The sequence below is a fragment of the Gracilinanus agilis genome, chromosome 3 (assembly GCF_016433145.1).
Source record: "Gracilinanus agilis isolate LMUSP501 chromosome 3, AgileGrace, whole genome shotgun sequence".
In the NCBI taxonomy this organism is placed as follows: Eukaryota; Metazoa; Chordata; class Mammalia; order Didelphimorphia; family Didelphidae; genus Gracilinanus; species Gracilinanus agilis.
Genome location: NC_058132.1, coordinates 91,722,803 through 91,744,110, shown reverse-complemented (window position 1 = coordinate 91,744,110; position 21,308 = coordinate 91,722,803). Strand labels below are relative to the sequence as shown.

Sequence of the window (21,308 nt, the reverse complement as noted above, 5' to 3'; positions counted from 1 at the left end):
TGTTTTCCTTTCTTGATCGAATGCCACAGGTGTTCTATGAATCCTTTCAATGTCTATATTGCCCTCTTGTTGTAGGACTTCAGGGCAATTTTGCTGAATTATTTCTGTTAGTATAGAGTCCAGGTTTCTATTAATTTCTGGTTTTTCTGGAAGACCAATTATTCTCAAATTGTCTCTTCTAGACCGGTTTTCTTGGTCTGTCACTCTCTCATTGAGATATTTCATGTTTCCTTCTATTTTTTCAGTCTTTTGGCTTTGTTTTATTTGTTCTTGTTGTCTTGAGAGATCATTAGTTTCTACTTGCTCAATTCTAGCCTTTAGGGATTGATTTTCGGCTATAATCTTTCGGTTTTCGGCCATAATCTTCTGGTTTTCGGCCATAATCTTCTGGTTTTCGTCCATAATCTTCTGGTATTCCTTTTAAATCTGGTCATTTTTTGTGTTCAATTTGCTTATCAGTTCATTTGGTTTCTGAGCCTCGCTTTCCAGTTGCAAGATTCTACCTTTTAAACTGTTATTTTCTTGCCAGATCTCTTCCATTTTCCTCAAAATCTCAGTTTTGAACTCTTCCATAGCTTGTGAGGAGTTTTCCTTATTTGGGGAGGGTCTGGATGGTTGTTTGTTCTCCTCCTCTGTTTGCTCAGTTGTCTGGATTTTCTCTGTGTAAAAGCTGTCGAGTGTTAAAGACTTCTTTTTTTTGTTATTATTCTTTCTCTTCTGAACTTCCTGTGACTGATTAGCCATCATTAGCCCAGCAGCTTCTCAGGTTTATCCTCGCGCTCAGTGTCTGTCAGAGATCTATTGGCTCCTGAGGTCTGAGTTCTAGTTTTTTCCAAGGTCAAGCCCCCTGGTGGACTCCCTTGCTTGATCCTCTGCAGGAGGTTTCTTTACAAGTCTCAGGGAGCTACTTCCACATTCGTATACCCGTCTGCACTGGTTCCCCACTTAGGCTTTAGTTCCTGGCTGTGTCTGCCTCCACCCGCGCCTCCGCGGTGCCTGCGCTCTGCTCAGCCGGCACTCTGCGCCCAGCGTCCTGCTCCCGCGCGCTCAGATTTCGCGTGCCTTTTTTGGCTTAATGGGGTCCTAAGTCTTGCTGCTCTCAGGAACAGGTCCCGGAGCTGCCAATGACTCGATGGGTGCCCCAAACTTGCTCTATTTCTTTTTAGCTGGCTTCCGAGCTACAGGTGTTGTGTGTGGAGGGGGTGGGGGTGGGGCGGTTGCTCAGCCCGCGATTTGGTGAGAGCCCTTTATAGCATGGAAATGCCTCGATTCCACGTACCTTCCACGCTGTGCCCTGTTGTGGGGTTCCTCCGTTCGTCTGGACTTGTTTTTATGTCCCCTTGAGGAGTTTTGTGTGTTTCGGTCAGGAGAGGTTAAGAGCTGCTTCTTACTCTGCCGCCATCTTAACCCGGAACTATTTCCCATTTTTATGAGGATAAAGTGATATATTTGTAAAGCCTTTTACAAACTTTAAAATGCTAAATATTAGCTGCTATTGAAAGGTTTTGGGGAACCCCTTGGGAGGAGTGATTTTCCTGATTTTACTCTAAGGTTGGAGCTCAGCCAATAAAAGTTTTGGCAATTTTGGTGCCCACTAGATCTCCTCTGAAGCCAGAGAGAGAGAGAGACTTAATAAGGTGAGTCAGTAGAGTGGAGGGAGAAGAGCTGGTTTGGTTGTCCACCGAAAGGCTCTGCATCACAAGTTTATACTCTGGAAAGCTTCACATGGGACAACCCTTCAAATACTTGCTATCATGCCTCCCTAAATCATACCTCAGTTGCTTCTACCTATTTTTAATAACCCTATATTACATCTATGGTCTAGTGTCCAATGTTTTCACTATTCTTATTGCCCTCCTCTGGACCCATTCTAATTTGTTAATGCCCCATCTAAAACATAGGATCCAGATCTGAACAGAATACTTTGGAGTGGTCTAACTAGAGCAGAAAATAGAGAGGGCATCTAACACCTCCTTTATTTTGGATATTATACCTCTATTAAAGAAAACTAAAATTGTGTTGGATTTTTTTTTTGTCTGCCATGTCATATGGGTGATTCCTATTAAACTTATAGTCCACTAAGACTCCTAGATCTTTTTCACATTGTTTCCTAGTCATATGCCTTCCATGGCTTGAGTCAGAAAGGTAAAGAGCTAGCCACTGAAGTACTGTACTCAAAAAACCCACAAAACTGTATTAGGAAGCAAGTCCTAAAGCTGAGGTTACTTTCACTGTTGGGATGAGTCAAATCTCAGGGTAAGAAAGTGAGGGATGAAGGGAAAGCTGGATCTATTTCCCCTGGTGGATACAAACTCAAAATCTTCTTATCGTAAACTTGTAGAATCTTAAGAGCTGGACAGAGCCTTTGAGAGAAACTTGCCAAATCCAAGCATGAATTTCTCCTACACTATCCCTCATCAGAGATGAGGATCTCACTATCTCTGAAGATGGCCCATTCCATTACAAGACAGCTCTGAGAGCAAGTCAAAATCTACCTCCTTAGAGAGTGGATTAGGGGAAAGACAGCTGCTTCTGGAGTCAGAGGAGCTGAGTTCAAAAGTCCTGGCTTTGCCAGTTTCTCTGAGCCTGGGCACCTCATTTTTCTTCTCTGAACCTGTGTGCAAAATGAGAATAATCCATGCATGACTTTCCTCACAGGGTTTTTTGTTTCTTTTTAAAATTATTGATTTAGACTATTTTTCCATGGTTACATGATTCATGATCTCTCCCTCTCTGAGCTGACAAGCAATTCCACTAGGTTATACATGTATCATTCACGGGGCTGTTTTGAAAGAAGTACTTTGTAAACTTTAAAGAGTTACAGAAACTTGGATTAGTCTTCTTATTTATCTGTTCTGCCTTCTGGACTCATATAGAACAATTTTCCCTCTTGCACAGAGCAACAGCTAAGAGTCTCAGGGTTTTTTGTTTGCTTGTTTGTTTATTTTTGCCAAAAGAAGGGGTTAGATGAAATGAATCTAAGGCTACTTCCAGCTCTAAATCTGATAGGGCACTCTCACTGGGTCTCAGCCCTTACTTTCCAGGTCCCAATTCTCCCCCCCATGTCATGCCCCTTCTAGGTCTATTGTTCTTTTCTCTGACCTCCAGAACCCCAAAACCTTCCCTCCTCAGAGGGCATGGCCCAGGACCAGCAGGCTCATGGCAAGTACCATGACAAAGAAGACAGCTAGGAAAAATCGGTCTACCACTCTTGCCAAACGCTTCCAATCCCCTCTGAGGCGCTGGGCAGCCCTATGGCTGCGGCAGGCAACCGCGATGGCACCTACATGGCGGAGCAGGGCCTCCTGGTGACAAGGGCAACGTGGCTCTGAGCATGGCCCAGCGCCTGATCCTCGTCCCAGGCGAGGCTTGGGGTGCACTGAGGGATGAGGAGGAACAAGAGGGTGCTGGGCCCCCCCACAGGGCTCTCCCCGCTCCCGGACAAACAACCCTCGGGCCAAGTAGCCTAACAAAAATGTCTGAGCCCAGGCAGGCACTGGGCGGACACCAGGGCCACTGTAGTGCAGATTCATGATGAGGATGGTCAGTGCCGTGGAGGCTGTCACCAGCGCCATCGTGGTCATGTAGTACTTCCCTGCAGGAAGGAGACAAGGTCTGGGGTGAAGCTAGTCCCTTCTCCCAGAATCAAGGGCTTGAAGGGTGGGGAGAGACCCCAGAGACCAGAGGGCTTAACCCCACCCCCACATGCTTTACCCCCAGTGACTGGCCTTTCTACTCTGGGGCAACACCAACGGGATAATGGGAATCCTTTTCTGCTTCTTCTCTTATTCATTCATTGTGTATTCCTCTTTGTTTCCTTCTCTTCCCACTTTTCTTTCATCCTCCTCTTTCTCTACTCTGCTCATCTACGAAGCACCTCTTTTCCCTCCTCCCCCGGTTCTCGACGCGCAGTATCCGGGAGCCCTATCAGACCACTGATGAGGCTGGGGCCGGGCAGGGGCTCTTGGGGGCCGGAGGCATGGGATGTGGTCCAGCCGCCTCCCCCTTCTCACCCACCGATGAGGGGCACACTCTCGGCAGGGGGCATGTTCTCAGCCAGGAGCAGCTGAAAGACGGTGAGGGCCAGGAGGACAGTGACGCCCAGCGACACCTTCTCCCCGGAGTCCGCGGGCAGGTGGAAGGCGAGCGGGGCCAGCAGCGAGATGAGCACGCAGGGCAGCAGGAGGTTGGCCACGTAGGCGGCGGCTCGGCGCTGGAGCAGCAGCGTGTAGGTCACATCTGGGTACGGCTCCGAGCAGCAGCCGTAGGTGACCACGCTCCGCCGGGCAGGCATGCCCAGCACGCGCCACTCCACGTTCTCCACGAAGTCGGCCAGGCCGGCCCCCGGCGCGCCGGGCCACACGTCCAGCTGGTGGCCCACGTGAGTCCATGAGCCGAAGGTCAGGCGGCAGCTCTGTGAGTCGAACGGGAAAGCCGCCACGTCAACGCGGCACGAACTCCGGGTGATAGCGGGGGCGTCCCAGCGCACGTGGCCGTCGTGTCGAAGAACCACGTTGGTGCTGGCTGAAGCCGGCGGCTGCGTGTCTGCCCTATGGAATGACATGGTGCGTGAGTAGGAAGCGGGTTAGAGCGTGAGGGGGCCACAGAGACTTTGGGGAGGAGAGCCTGCGTGGAGTGGGGTAAGCGGGCAGAAAGATACCTCTGTGGTGGAGACGGGACTTTGAATTCAATCAGTCATCACAGAGGGGATGAGAGCCATCTCCCCAGCATTCATTGGGATTCCCCCACTTTGCTCTCTTTCCCATCGAACCACTGAATCTCAGAACTGGAAGGGCCCTCAGGAACCAGCTGAGCTGACCTATGCCAGAAGAATCCTTCTGCAACGTACTAGCAGATGGCCATCCACCTTTTGCTTGGAGACTGACTATAAGAGAGAATCCCAAGCACCTAAAACATTCCATTTCACTTTCGGATCCACGCTTCCCTTCCCCCAAAAGCCAGTTTCTCTTCTCACCTTGTTGTTCCCTCCACCCTCTCCCTTTCCCTGTCCCATCTCTCCCTTTTTAAAATCTGTTCCTTCCATCTTAGAATCAATGTTGTGTATTGGTTCCAAGGCAGAAGAGTGGTAAGGACCAAGAAAGAGTTAGAAAAAATTACAAAATGTAAAATAAATAATTTGATCATATTAAATTAAAAAAGTTTTGTACAAACAAAAACAATGCAACCAAAATCAGAAGGGAAACAACAAACTGGGGAAAAAATCTTTATAACAAAAAACTCTGACAGGGGTCTAATTATTCAAATATACAAGGAGCTAAATCAGTTGTATAAAAAATCAAGCCATTCCCCAATTGATAAATGGGCAAGGAAGGTGAATAGGCAATTTTTAGGTAAAGAAATCAAAACTATCAATAAGCACCTTAGAAAGTGTTCTAAATCTCTAATAATTAGAGAAATGCAAATCAAAACAACTTTGAGGTACCACCTCACACCTAGCAGATTGGCTAAAAAGATAGCTAAAATGATAAAGGAGAGTAATGAATGTTGGAGGGGGTGTGGCAAAATTGGGAAATTAATGCATTGCTGGTAGAGTTATGAATTGATCCAACCATTCTGGATGGCAATTTGGAACTATGCCTAAACAGCTCTAAAAGACTGTCTGCCCTTTGATCCAGCCATACCACTGCTGGGTTTGTACCCCAAAGAGATCATCGATAAACAGACTTGTACAAAAATATTTATAGCCACGCTCTTTGTGGTAGCAAAAAACTGGAAAACGAGGGGGTACCCTTCAATTGGGGAATGGCTGAACAAATTGTGGCATCTGTTGGTGATGGAATACTATTGTGCTCAAAGGAATAATAAACTGGAGGAATTCCATGTGAGCTGGAAAGACCTCCAGGAAGTGATGCAGAGTGAAAGGAGCAGAGCCAGAAGAACATTGTACACAAAGACTGATACACTGTGGTAAAATCAAATGTAATGGACGTCCGTACTAGCAGCAATGCAATGACCCAGGACAATTCTGAGGGATTTATGGCAAAGAACGCTACCCACATTCAGAGGAAGAACTGCAGGAATGGAAACACAGAAGAGAAACAACCACTTGAACACATGGGTGAGGCGGACATGGTTGGGGATATAGACCCGAAAGGACCACACCAATGCAACTATCAATAATATGTAAATAAGTCTTGATTGATCACACATGTTAAAACCAGTGGAAATGCGCGTTGGATATGGGGGGTGGTGAAGGGGAAAGTAAAAACAAGAATCATGTAACCATGGAAAATTTTTCTAAAAAAATAAAATATTAATTCTTAGGGGAAAAAAAAAGAAAGAGTGGTAAGGACTAGGCAACTGGGTTAAGTGACTTGCCCAGGGTCACACAGCTAGGAAGTGTCTGAGGCCAGATTTCCTGTCCCATCTCTAATGCATTTCCTGGTTTCCCTCAGCTCAGGTTCCTCACTGCCCTTTTTCTCTCTCTGTTCTCTTTCTTCCCAAAGCCATTACCTTCATTTGCTTCCTCTGGGCTCTTTTCCACCTTCTCCTTTGCCTCTCCTTTATTTCTCCCATGCTGTTTTTCATCAACTTTGTCCTCCGTCCCCACTTTGCTCTGTTTGTTATATTCTGACTTCCTTTAGTCTTCTCTGCTATTTTCTTTTTCTTTAAAAAACCTTACCTTCAGAGGGCAGCTGGGTGGCTCAGTGGACTGAGAGCCAGGTCCAGAGATGGGAGGTCCTGGGTTCAAATCTGGCCTCAGACACTTACTAGCTATGTGACTCTGGGCAAGTCACTTAACCCCCATTGCCTAGCCCTTACTGCTCTTCTGCCTTGGAAAATGGAAGGTAAGCGTTCTTATTTATTTTTTATTTTTAATAACCTTTACCTTCTACCTTAGAATCAATAATGTGTATTGATTCCAGGGCAGAAGAGTGGTAAGGACTAGGCAACTGTGTTAAATGACTTGAACCCTCCCTTACATCCCTGGATCTCCTGCCTGCAGGCCTGGCTCTCTACCCGTGGGCAGTTTTCTTTCCTTGGTGGGGAGACATTCTTTTCTGTTTTCTTCTGCCCCATTGTCTGTTCTTCCTCTTGTGCTGTCTCCCTGTTTTCGTGCTCCTCTTCTGACGTCTTCTCTTTCTCCTGGGTTTGAGGACTACATCTTCTCTGTTCCCCCTTCTCTCTTCTTTTCTGGCATTTGCTTCTGATCTGTGATTCCTACCTACCTGGGCTTCTTCCATTGACTTTTTCTCCCTCCATTCAGTCTCCTCTTCAGCTAGTAATTTGCCTTCTGCCTTGTTCCTTTTCTGCCCTCTCCTCCCACCAGTTTCATTCCCTGCTTTGAACTTACTTTCTTTCAGTGCTTCAGCTGCCTCATTTATTTCTCTGATATTTTGTTTCCTCTTCTGCTTTATACTTTTTGCTGGTTTCCCCTGAGTTTTGCTTCCAGTTTCTCTCCTTGACTATAAATAAGCTCTGCTATTATACAGATCTTGTAGATAGCTTTTTGCATGTCATCTCCTCTATTGAGAACGTGAACTCCTGCCTTTGTTTCTCTTTGTAGCCCCCGGGCTTAGCACAGTGCCTCTCCCATAGTAAGTGTTCAATGAATGCTTGTTGTAGGGGTAAGGTAGATGGCTTAGTGGATTGAGAGCCAAGTCTAGAAATGGGAGGTCCTAGGTTCAGATATGGTCTCAGACACTTCCTAGCTGTGTGACCCTGGGCAAGTCACTTAATCCCAGTTGTCTAGCCCTTACCTCTCTTCTGCCTTGGAATCGATACCTAGTATTGACTCTAATAGAGAAGGTAAAGATTAAAAAACAAACAAACAACCATAAATGCCTATTGACTGACAATTTGGGATATTATAGGCTAGGTTGGTTTGTCAAAGAGCCCTATAAAATGGGGATAATAATAGCACCTGCTTCACAGAAATATTGTGGAGATCAAATAAGGTAATATAAAGTGCTTTGCAAAAGTTAAAGGTCTGTATAATATTGGTTATTATGATAGAGTCATACTTGTTATATAGCACGATGTCAGGTCTCCAGACCAGGCTGCTGGGGATTCTTATGGAATCAAGACCCCCATAGACCTCCGGCTCCCAGCACAAGTAAGCATCAGCCCACTCCTGGCGAATCCACAGGTACAGGGTCAGCACCTGATTTCGTTCATCCTGAGGAGGAGCAGGACTGGTGAGAGATACCAAAATGGTCTACAGATGGAGTAACACCCATAAACACACCTACCCAGAAGCACACACCCAGTTATACACAAATGTGGTTGTACAAAGACAACTATATATAGATAATCACACGACAGTCACACACAAGGACCTTCCCACCTCTCTGTGTATAGAGTCACACACCCATAGCTCCCACTCACCATGTCGATGATCTGGGACAGAGTCACATCCAGGGTCACATTCAGGGCCTGATCCGTGTCCTTCACAGGCCGGAGGGCACGAGTATAGTTGGTGAAGAGGTCATGGAGCAGTTTCTGTGCAAGCTTTCCTTCAGCTGCTTGGGAACCTGAAAGTAGGAAGGGAGAGAATGTGGAGAGATCTGCCATCCGTCTACTGTCTAGTTTCTGTTCAGCTGCCATCTTGCTTTCCACTCTATCATCACCCCCACCATCTTTTATCTAGCCATTCTTCAGGCATCATCTATTTTCTGTCTTCCATCCAGCCACTATTTGCTGTCATCACCATTCATTCACATTCTATCCAGCCACCATTTTTATACATTATACTCACCATCTTCCTCCTCTATCTACCATCCATTACCCATCCATCTCTCCACTCTCCATAATCCATCATCCATTCGTCCACTATCCATTTGCCATCATACCATCCACTTTTCATTCATTTACTGTCCATTACTATCTATACTGTCCACCATTCATCTGTCATCCATCATTTATCTGTTAATAGTCTGTCCATTACCATTCACTGTTCATCCACCTGCCATTTATTAACCCATCATCCACCATTCAACATTCATATCATATTCAACTTATATCTCAACTATTCATTATCCATCATTTACAAAATGATAAAGTGCAAGGTTTATATTTTTTAAATGATGGAGTGAGTTTTATTTTATTTTTTATATTTTTATTTTTATTTTGAATATTTTCCCCTAGTTACATATTTCATGTTCTTTCCCTCTCCCCAAACCCCCCTAACCCCCTCTTAGCTGACACACAATTCCACTGGGTACATGTATCATTGATTAAGACCTAATTCCATATTATTGATATTTGGACTAGAGTTATCAATAAAGTGCAAGATTTAGAAAGAACCACAGAGGCCATCCAGTACAATCTCTATTTCAACAAAGAACCCTACATATCAAAGCCTGATAAATGGTCATCCAGCTGTTCCTGGAAGAACCCCAATGAGTCTTGAAGCCACTACCTTCCCAAGGAAGCCCATTCTAGTCTGTAAGCTCTGTTGAGCTTACATCAAGTCTGAATTTGTCTCTTTGCAATTTCCTTCAGTTGCTCCAAATTCTGTTCTCTGGGGCCAAGCCAAATAAGTGTGCTTCACCTTCCAAGCGACAACCATCAGATTCTTGAAGAGAGGGAACATATAACCCAATTCCTCAAGTCTTTTATTTTTAGAGGCAATTATTTTAATAAATATTCTTGATTCAAAACATGAAACATCTCTCACTTTCTGGTTTCATATATTTTTATGTGTAATCACACTATCAGTCATTTTTACTTAACTTCTTTCTTTTGTTATTCAGTTCAGACTTTCCAGGAGTATACTTGAAAACAACTGTGCTGTAAAACCACAATGATAAAAACTTTTTTTAAAAAAGTTGTTGATATAGAAAGTATCCTCCCTGGGATTTTTCAGATATTTCATGTAAAGAAACAATTTTTTTTATCATTTCATCTCATTTCCAATTATAATCATCATTGTAATTCTTTCATTTCTTTTCTCAAAGATAAGGCAGTATTTTCCCTGATTACAGCCTTTTTAAAAATTTTTTTAAATTTTATTTTTATTATCATGCAAAACATACTTCCATAATGGTCACTTTTGTAAGAGCAAACTCATATGTAACCAGAATCCTAAAATTAAACCATAAATACACTGATGCAAAAGAGGACTCCAACAGTTCTTTCTCTGGAGGTGGCTATCATTCCCCATCATAAGCCTTTCAGGATTGTCCCGGATCATTGCATTGCTGAGAGCAGCCAAGTTTTCACAGATAATCATCATCCACTATTGCTGTTATTGTGTACAATGTTCTCTCAGTTCTGTTTATTTTGCTCTGTATCAGTTCCTACAGATCTTTCCAACTTTTTCTGAAATCATCTTGCTTATCATTTTTTACAGCATAGTAGTATTCCATCACCAATATGTTCAACAGTTTGTTCAGCCGTTCCCCAACTGATGGACATCCCCTCAATTTCCAAATATTTTGCCACTATGAAAAGAGCAGCTATAAATATTTTTGTACAAGTAGGTCCTTTCCCCTTTTTTTTATTATCTCTGGCATACAGACCAGTAGTGGTATTCAGGTTCAAAGGGGAAGCACAATTTTATAGCCCTTTGGGCATAGTTCCAAATGGTCTTCCAGAATGTTTGGATCATGCTCCAGCAACAACACATTAGTGTCTCAATTTTGCCACATCCCCTCCAATATTTACTGCCGTATTGACCAATCTGATAGGTGTGAGGTGGTATTTTAGCCAGCATTGTTTTAATTTGCATTTCTCTAATCAAGAGTGATTTAGAACATTTTTCATATAATTATTGATGACTTTGATTTCTTCATCTCAAAATTACTTGTTCATATCTTTTGAACATTTGTCAATTGGGAAATGGCTTGTATTCTTATAAAATTGACTTAGTTCTCTATAAATTTGAGAATTAGACCTTTATCAGAGACATTTGTCATAAATTTTTTTTCATAGTTTGTTGATTCCCTTCTAATCTTGGTTACATTCGTTTTGTTTGTATAAAACCTTTTAAATTTAATATAATCAAAATTATTCATTTTACATCTTATAATACTCTCTATCTCTTGTTTGGTCAGAAATTCTTCCCTTCTCCAAAGATCTGCCAGGTAAACTATTCTGAGTTCCTCTAATTTAATTATGGTATCACTTTATATCTAAATCATGTATCCATTTTGACTTTACCTTGGTATAAGGTGGGAGATATTGGTCTATACCTAGCTTCTGCCCTACTGTTTTCCAATTTTCACAGCAGTAAATTAAATAGTGAGTTTCCTCAAGTCTTTAGATTAAATATGCTCTGTGTCTTCATTCTAAATCTCTTTAATAGTATTTTTCACTCTTTCCTTCTTTGTTCCAATCCCAGGGGAAGAAGTGGTCCTTCCTCTTGCAGACACCTCTGTTTTCTGGCCCTTCAGATCTCTTCTGAATGCTCACCTCTTTAGTCATCCCCTCTCTATCTGCTAATTACTTTAATATTGTTTACAAATGTGGCCACATTTTCCCCCATTCTTAAAAATGATCAGCCAGGTGATACGGTGGATAGAGTACTGAGTCTGGAGTCAGGAAGACCCGAGTTCAAATCTGACTTCCAATGCTAACTGGCTGATACTGAGCTTAAAAAAAAAATCCCTTTATTTGCCTCAGTTTCCATATCTAAAATGGGAAGAATAATAGCACCTTCTCCCAGGATTCTTATGAGGATCAAATGAGATAATAATTGTAAAGTACTTGGCATAGGGCATAACACATTCTGTATAAATGTTGGCTACTACTATTATTTTTAAAACCTTTACTTGATCCTTCTCCCTCTCTTTCCTCCTTTTCACAGCCACTCTTAGATAAAGGGATCTATCCTCATATACTTTTTTTTTAAATATCACATTTCACTTGTCAGTCCTTTGCAGAAGTCCGGATCTTATCACTCAACTGGATTTTCTCTCTTCCCAGTTATCAATGATCTCTTAATTTCCAGGTTTGATGGCTTTTTCCCTGCCCTCATACATCTTGAACTCTCTGTAACATTTGACACTGTTGACCACTCCCTCCTCCTAGACACTCCTTCCCTCTTGGGTTTTCATGATCCTGTCGTCTTCTAGTTCTCCTCCTACCTGTCTGTCCACTCCCTTTTTAGTCATTTGCTGGATAAACATCCTTATCCCTTCGATACATGTAGGGCTTGTGCTCTAGGACCCCGTCTTGGGTCCTCTTGTTTTCTCTGTACATTCTCTCACAGTCACTTCATCAGCTCCTATGGGCTCAGCAATCAACCTTTACATAGAGCCTGGCTAGATTTATATATCCAGCTTAGTCTCTCTCTCCTGAACTCAAGTCTCCGTGCTTCTGATTCCTAATTGGACATTTCCAGCTTGGAAGCTCTGAAGGGCATCTCAAGGTCAACAGCCAAAAACAGTGCTCAATTTCTTTCCTTCTAAACCTTTCCCTCTTCTTTATTTTCCTACTTCTATTAAGGACATCACGATCCTTCGAATTACCCAAGAGTACAACCTGAGAGTCAGCCTCAGTTTTCCCTCTCCTTCATTCCTCATATCCATTAGTGGCCGAGCTTTGTCATTTCTCCCTCCACACTGTCTTTTTGTCCATTTCCTTCCCTCCATTCACATGGCTACCACTCCAGGATATCCCATCCTTCTCTTCTGGATTATTGTAACAGTCATCTAACCCATCTGCCTGCCTCAAGTCACTCTTCTACTTTTCCTCTGCATAGTTGCCAGGTTAAAATCCTAAAGGACATATCCTAGCCTAGCTGGAGGGTCATTCCACTAGGATAAACTTGAAGTCCTTCTGTTTGTTTTTTTCTTTAAACTCTTACCTTCTCTCTTAGACAATACTGTGTATTGATTCCAAGGCAGAAGAGCAGTAAGGGCTAAGCAATGGGGGTAAAGTGGCTTGCCCAGGGTCACACAGCTAGGAAAATATCTGAAGACAGATTTGAACCTAGGATCTGGCTCTCAATGCACTGAGCCACCTAACTGCCCCTCTCTTTGTCTTTTATTTTATTTTTTTAAACCCTTACCTTCTATCTTAGAATCAATACTGGGTATTGGTTCCAAGGCAGAAGAGCAGTAAGGTCTAGGCAACGGGATAAATGACTTGCCCAGGGTCACACAGCTGTGAAGTGTCTGAGGCCAGATTTGAACCAGGAACTCCCATCTCTAGGCCTTGCTCTCAATTCAATGAGCTACCCAGCTGCCCCCTTTTTGTTTTTTAAAGCCCTTTAGAGCCTGGTTCCTGGCTGTTTCCATGTTTATTGCATAATACTTCCCCTCATGCATCCTATGTATTGCCAAAGTGATCTGCCTGCTCTTCCCCATGTATGACAATCTGTCACTCATCCCTGGACCTTACACAATTTGTCCCTAATGCTTGAAATGTACAGCCTCCTCCCCTCTACCTCACAGAATCTCCACCTTCCTTCAAAGATCAAACCTACAGTTGCTAGTAACCCTCTCCTGGAAGTTATCTCATATATATAAATGGTATTTACTTTTCTATGTACATGCTGCTTCTCCCCAATAGAAGGTGAGCTCCTTGATGTTTGATTTTTCTTTTTTCTTTCCTTTTCTTTCTTTCTCTTTCTCTTTTTTCTTTCTCTCTCTTTTTTCTTTCTTTTCTCTTCCTTCCTTTCTTTCTTTCTCTCTCTTTCCTTCCTTCCTTCCTTCCTTCCTTCCTTCCTTCCTTCCTGCCTTCCTTCCTTCTTTCCTTCCTTTCTCTCTTTATTTCTCTCTTTCTCTTTTTCCTAGCAGAGTGGGAACTTAATAAATATTTGTTGAAAATGAATGAATGAACGGGTATGACATGATCTTTCTTATTCTTCATTATTCTGGTTGCATTCCTGAGTGCTCTTGGTTTATCAATATCCATTCTAAAACACATCAGCTAGAACCAGATATAGTACTTTAATTGTGATCTCTTCAATGTAGAGCAGACTGGAATTATCACCCCAAGACTATGCCTCAGTGTGTCCTAAAATCAAATTAATTTTTTTTGTTGTAGTTTCACATGGACTTATATTCTTTTGCTATTCATCTTCCCCCATCTACCCATCAACCATCTAGCCAGTATTCATTTGCTATCCACTATTGATCCATAGTGTCTGTCTACTCACCATTCACCAATACACCAGCCATTTTCCATCTACCAGATTCATATATACCACCCATCACCCATCCTTCGATTCCCCTACCTTCCCAGCATTCACCCATACACACCATTATGACCAATTCAAATGTCCATTCTCCATCTCCTCCCCTCCCATTCTTTGGCACTCATCCTGTGTCCTCCTATGAAAAGTGGTCCCTGTACCTGGAAGGAGCTGGGGTGAGAGCAAGAGACCCAAGCTTGAGGAGAGCATCCAGGGGGTGAGAAAGGAGAGCCCACGAGGTCCCATCGTATAGGCTGCAACAGGCTGGAGAGGTGCAGAGGTTGGGGCAGGGTCTGCCTCCTCATGCAAAAGACTGGCAGGCTGGGTATAGCAAAAGACAGATAGCATTATGGACTGAATCTAAAACAAGGTATGTGCGGAGTCCAGAGTACCTTCTATACTTACCTGGAATCTCCTGCCCCACTGAGCTGTCCCTCAGAACCAGTTTCAGAGTTGGAAGAGATCTGGGAGATCATCGAGTTCAAATAATAGCTGAACAAGAGTCTCCACGCAACAGCTCTGACCAGTGGCAAGCCAATCTCAATTTGGAAACTTTCAGGGACGGGAAATCCACCATGTCTGAGGCAGCCCATGCCATGCTGACATGGCTCTCAGTGGTAGGAATTTTTTCCTTTTAGTTAAGATGAAATGTGCCCCTTTGTAGCTTCCTCCCTGTCTTCCTTTTCTGCTCTCTGGATCCAAAAAGATTTAGGCTAAAAAGGTCTAATCTGTCCCTCTTGATTAACATCCAACACGTTAACTCCCATTTTTGTCACATCTTCAAATTTGTTATACATGCCTTCACTGAGTCTCCTCTCTTTCTTTCTTTATCTTCAGCTGCCCAGTCTGTCCAGTTTCCAGTGATTCTATCCCCACATTTCCTCTCTCGTTCCTCTTTTCTCTCCTTCCTCCCTCTCTACACATGCACATGTGCACTTGCACACACACACACACACACACACACACACACACACACCTGAGATAGCAGCTGTGGCAGCGGCAGGGGAGAGATCAGGACGATGAATGGGGACAACCCCCAAATCTGTCCTTAACAACCTAGGTGGACCCTGCAGCTTGGATACATCAGAGAACTTCCCCACCTTCACTTCTTTAACATCCTTTCCTCCCACCCCACCATGGAAACAAAACAGTTGAAACCTCAGCCCAAGGGTGGCTCAATTATTCATTGAATGTAAGAAATGCTAGCCTTGGGAGAGAGACATCGAGACCAGTGACTGAATGCCCAGATCAATTTTTCCTTTACTTCCTCCCCCAACACCCCCGTGACTAAGATTTGAGGGTGACCCAGTCACCAGAGTCAAAATTTTTAAAACATTCACTAGCACATTTCTGGTTTCTATCTTTAAAACTACTCAGAGAGGATAGGTAGATAGTTCAGGAGATAGAAAGCCAGGTCTGGAGATGAGAAGTCCTGGGTTCAAATCTAGCTTTAATCACTTACTTCCCAGCTGTGTAACCATGGGCAAGTGACTTAACCCCATTACCTAGTCCTTAATGCTCTTCTGCCTCAGAACAATTCACAGATTGATTCTAAGACAGAAGGTATGGATCTAAAAAAATTTTTTTATATACAGATTTCTCTGACAAAGGTCTAATTTCTCAAATGTATAAAGGGCTAAGTCAAATTTATAAGAAACCAAGTCATTCCCCAATTGATAAATGGTCAAAGGATATGAATAGGCAGTTTTAGATGACATTAATATCAATAATTGTGATAAAAATGGTCCAAATCCCTCTTGATTAGAGAAATGCGAATTAAAACAACTTTGAGGTACCACCTCACACCTAGCAGATTAGCTAACATTAGCAAAGGAAAGTAATAAATGTTGGAGGTGATGTGGCAAAATTGGAACACTAATGCTGGTGGAGTTGTGAATTGATCCAACCATTCTGGAAGGCAATTTGGAACTATACCCAAAGGGCTTTAAAAGACTGTCAGCCAGGGGGCAGCTGGGTAGCTCAGTGGATTGAGAGCCAGGCCTAGAGACGGGAGGTCCTAGGTTCAAATTCGGCCTCAGACACTTCCCAGCTGTGTGACCCTGGGCTAGTCACTTGACCCCCATTGCCTACCCTTACCAATCTTCCACCTATAAGTCAATACACAGAAGTTAAGGGTTTAAAATTAAAAAAACAAACAAACAAACAAACAAACAAACAAACAAAAAAAAAAAAAAAGACTGTCAGCCTTTTGATCCAGCCACACCAAAAAGATTTTTAAAAAATGGGAAAGGACCTGTTTGTACAAAAATATTTCTAGCTGCTCTTTTTGTGGTGGCAAAGAATTGGAAACTAAAGGAATGTTCCTCAGTTGGGGAATGGCTGAACAAATTGTGGTATGTGATGGTGAAGGAATACTATTATGCAATAAGGAATGATGAACTGGAGGATTTCAGAAAGAGCTGGAAAGACCTACATGAACTGAGCAGAGGGAAATAAGCAGAACCAGGAGAACATTGTACACAGTAACTGCAATATTGTGGAACAATTAAACGTGATAGACTTTGCTACAAACAGCATTATGATGATCCAGGACAATTCTGAGGGACTTATTTATTTTTAACTCTTACCTTCTGTTTTAGAATCAATATTGTGTATTGGTTCCAAGGCAGAAGAGTGGTAAAGGCTAGGCAATGGGGGTCAAGTGACTTGCCCAGAGTCACATGGCTAGGAAATGTCTGAGGCCAGGTTTGAACCCAGGATCTCCCATCTCTGGGCTTGGCTCTAAATCCACTGAGCTACCCAGCTGTGAGGGATTTATGACAAAGAATGCTCTCCATCTCCAGAGAAAGAACTGTTGGAGTAAGAATGCAGATGGAATCATGATTTATCACTTGTTTATTTGGGTATTTGATTTGGGGTTTTGGTTTTATAAGATTATTCAATTACAAAAATGAATAATATGGAAATGGATTTAGAGTGATAAAACATGTATAACCCAGTGGAATTGCCTGTTAACTCTGTGAGTGGGGAAGGAAAAGGGCAAGAAGACAATATGAATTGTGTAACTTGAGAAAACTTGTGTATAAATTTGTTATTGGAATAAAATAAAGATAAAAAGATAAATAAAAGCAAAGCTTGATCATTAAAAAAACACCACCACCCAAAACTTAGTTTAAATATCATCAGTGTGTGAAGCATTTCCTGACTTCTCGTCCGAGTACTCTCCCTACAAACTCTCTTGTATTTTTGATATATACTTCTATGTTGTCTCCAATTCCCATTCCCACAAACTGAGTTCTTTTTTTTAATTAATTTTAAAATATTTTTCCATGGTTACATGATTCATGTTCTCTCCCTCTTCCCTCCTCACTCCCAGAGCTGACAAGCAATTCCACTGGATTATACATGTGTTATCTGAGTTCTTTTTGAGGGTAAGGAATGTTTCAGTTTGGTCTTTGTATCCCAAGAACCTAGCACCATGCTCGGTACACATTAAGTGCTTTATAAATATGTAGCAATCCAGGTATACATTAATTGTGATATTATTTTAAGAGTGCTCAAAAAACTTAACTCTTATACTGCTAATGATTGATCTCTATAATCTTGAGTCAAATTGAACATTGAGCTTGCCAAATCCCTAGCCCTTCCCTAAGACTACACCCCAGAAGACAGGTCAGTTATCTCAGTCTCCTTACTTTACCTTCAGTGATCAATTAACATAGGTATCAAACATCAGTAGATGCCTTAGGCCATATCACCTCTGGATCTTAGCTCTACCTATTGTTTCAGGTTTTGGCAGTTTGCATTTTATGATGATTACCTCATAATGTTAATGTATCAAGCTACTGAGCTCTCCCCTTCCCCCCATACTGTTGTAACCCCAATAAAGGTGACAAGAAATCAGTTGGCAAGGAAGCTCTTGACCATCAGAGCTTACTCGCTGTCTGTCTACCTTATGCCAAAACTTTCTGTGTCTGTGTGTCTTTATTCTCACCTTATGTTCTCTTTCCCATTAATCCTTAACCTGTAACCCATTTTCACTCAGTCCTTGGTTCCCCTTTCTGAGTGTTCAACCCACTAGGAATCTTCGAGGAGCTGCTGGATGGCTTCATCTGGCGCCCAATGTGGGGCTGCTAGCAGGATATTGACATATATATTGATTTTTATATTTATCTCTCACTACCTCAAGAGCTTGAGCCACAAATTTTTGACATAATGTAGAACTGTTTTGCATTCCCTGAGGCAGTACTTTCCATTCATATCTTTTGAAAGGTGTATTAAAATTTACAGATGGAATAGAAAAGGCAAATCTATGACAGTCTTTTGGGGAGTGAGGAATGTGAAAGAAACAATCCTTTAAGTCTATCACTATGAGATTCCAATCCATGGGGATAGGACTGGGAAACAGAATGCCTGGTTGGCGTGTCCCCATGTTAAGCATTTGTTCGTTGATCTTTCATAAATCATGAACTAACCTCCATTTTCCTGATTTTTTAGGAACAAGGAAGATGGGTGTGTTCCAAGGACTGTCAGAATTCTGTATATGCCCTAATTATAGCTGCTTTTGTACTAATTTGTGTAAATGATGGAGTTTTTCTCCAGATATAGGCCATTGGTTTACCCAGACAGGTTTAGATGTGATCCAAGTTATAGGATCTGCAAATTTAATCGGAGAGTCCATTACCGACCCCAAAAATCTTGTCTGTGCCACATTAGATGTGGTTAGAGTTAACTCCATTTCGGCTAAAACATCTCTTCCCCAGAGAGATTGTGGACTGTCCAAAATATAAGGTTGAAATGTGCCATAGTGACCTTCATCATCAGACCATGCCAGTTGTCTGGCAGATTGTCGAGTTTTCTTGGGTACCCCAATACCAATTACCTGGTGTTGGGGTACAATTGTTTCCCAAGATGCAGGCCAATGTTTTGTGGATATTACAGACATGTCTGCACCAGAATCTAGGATGCCTGTCATAATTTCATTTTCTACATACAAGGACATAATTAACCTATCCTTAGTGATCTTTTGGGTCTAATATAAGTTAGAAACATGAGGCTTGGCATGCTGTGTGTCGTCGCTATTGTCCTCTATGTTGGTAGTTGTGTTGAGTAAAACAATCAAGGTTGCTATTTTCATTCCCTTAGTGATAGTAAAGGATGAGAGGGCTTTTGTTAGGATATATACTTTTTTCTCCCATCTGTGGGTCAATGACCTGAAAGAAAATCTCTAATCCTTGTGAAAGCAAATGGTTGTTACCTAATAATAACCCAATAGAGTCTTTAGGGAATAGGAAAGGTAAGATGTACAGGAATGCGACATACTCCCATGTGACAGGTTATTTCTAAATTTGATTCTGCTTTTATGTCAGAATTATTTTCTGTGTGATTTGGGAGGAAATTTAATTCTGAATCACACTTTACTGGATCAGGAGCCTCATTACGGTCTCGTTTTTGTCCTGGGCTCCAGACTTGCCCGCAAATTAGTTTTTTGGGAGCTGCTTTTGGTTGTCATTGATTAGTCTTGGTCCAGTTTGATTTCTACATTGCGAAGCCCAGTGCTTGCCTGTAGGGCACTTTGGGCAAATGCTAGGCGGAATTTTCTGTTTGAGTTTTGGGCATGACTTTTGAAAATGCTCTGAACGGGCACATGCAAAGTAAGGGCCTTTAAGTTGGTTAATTTGTGCTGCCATTATATTTTTATGTTCTATCGTGCCTATGTCCTGGCAGACTCTTAGGAAGTCTGACATCATACCGGTAGATTTAAAGGGTGCTATTGATTTCTTAGCGTCTGCATTAGCGTCTGTGTATGCAAGATCTTTTAGAAGTATTTCTCCTGACTCTGGGTCTGAAATCCGTCTTTTTATAGCGGTAGATAGTCTGTCAATAAAATCTGAAAAATGTTCTGTTGGCCTTTGTTTAATTTCTGCCAATGAACTCGGCGCATTATCCTTTGCTGGTAAGGATTGCCATGCTCTTTCTGCTGCTACTGAGATTTGATTGTAGGCTTGCTCTGTATATGCCAGTTGCGTAAGAAGGGTGTGAAATTCACCTTCTCCTATTAATTGTTCATATGAGATATCAATCCCTGCTCTTTCATTGGCTTTCTCTTGTTCCTTAGATAGATCCTGAAAATATAGTCTCCAATTCAAATAATCGCCACCATTAAGTGTGGATGGGGCTAAAGTATACCAGTCTTCGGGTGTAAGTAATTGTTGGCTGATATTTTTAATTAGCGCCAAGGTAAAGGGAGCTGTATTTCCATTTTGTACCACGCTATCTCTGAGAGTTTTGAGCGTTTTAAAATCAAATATTTTGTGCTCTGCCAATAGTTCATCCTGATTGTCAGAGTTTTCTCTCAATAAAACTGGGCAAGCCAAAACATCCACCGGGTCTTCAATGGGTGTGCTGGCTATTGTCTGTTTGACTGTCACTATCCTAGGAGTTCTAGGTGGAGGCTGAGGTGGAGGTGGGTGAGAAGTAGTAGTTCGGGTGGAGTAGGATTTAGTCAGATTAGAGGTGACAGGCTGAGGTGAGGGATTAGGAGGAATCTGGGGCACATCTGTGAGAGGATTATCCTCCGGATCTAGGAAAGGAGGAGGAGGAATGGGAAGTGAAAGTGGTGAGATAACCTGATTATTGTGATCAGGCCTTGAAGGTGTAAGAGGCCGGGAGGTCCAGAGTGGGGGAAAGTCTGCAAAGGCTGTGTACCGGACTGAGTAGTTAGAGGGATGGGTGGAGCAAGACTAATCAATGACAACCAAAGGCAGCTTCCAAAAAACTAATTTGCGTGCAAGTCTATTTTTGAGCCCAGGACAAAAAAAAACTGTAATGAGGCTCCTGATACTAAGGCTTCAAATACTAATTAACTGAGTGATGGGATGAGATTAAGTCTCAGAGAGGAATAATACAAAATAAGGCCCTGGATTTTGGGAAACAAATGACCTGAATTCTAATCTAGACTTGATTCCTTTACCTCCTGAGAAATGCATATGTTGATGGACACCCATCATATCCATTTGGGAAAAATCATGTTGGTTCTAACTAGGTTTTTGTGGATCATAGAGTGCTGCCTAAAGGTGAGTTATCTGAGGCAAGAGTTTTTGAATTTTGTGAGAGAGATTGGGCAGGGCTAAACAGACCAAACTTGGCTTAAAATCCTCAAGAGCCTAGTCTGCTTCTAACCAACATATATTCACAAAGACCTCTTTTTCTTCTTGTTAAGCAAAAAAAAATATATATATAT

The 21,308-nt window shown here is 42.3% G+C and overlaps 1 protein-coding gene across 1 annotated transcript; it reads right to left on the bottom strand.

Moving 5' to 3' along the window:
- Positions 1 to 3,128: 3,128 nt before the first annotated feature.
- CHRNA10 (cholinergic receptor nicotinic alpha 10 subunit) lies at positions 3,129 to 21,072 on the bottom strand. The gene is made up of 6 exons (XM_044668904.1): positions 21,039 to 21,072; positions 19,818 to 20,648; positions 8,350 to 8,495; positions 7,986 to 8,140; positions 4,018 to 4,550; positions 3,129 to 3,595 (listed from the first exon to the last, which is right to left on the bottom strand). The coding sequence occupies exons 1-6, from the start codon at positions 21,070 to 21,072 to the stop codon at positions 3,129 to 3,131; spliced, it is 2,166 nt and encodes a 721-aa protein (XP_044524839.1).
- Positions 21,073 to 21,308: the final 236 nt, after the last annotated feature.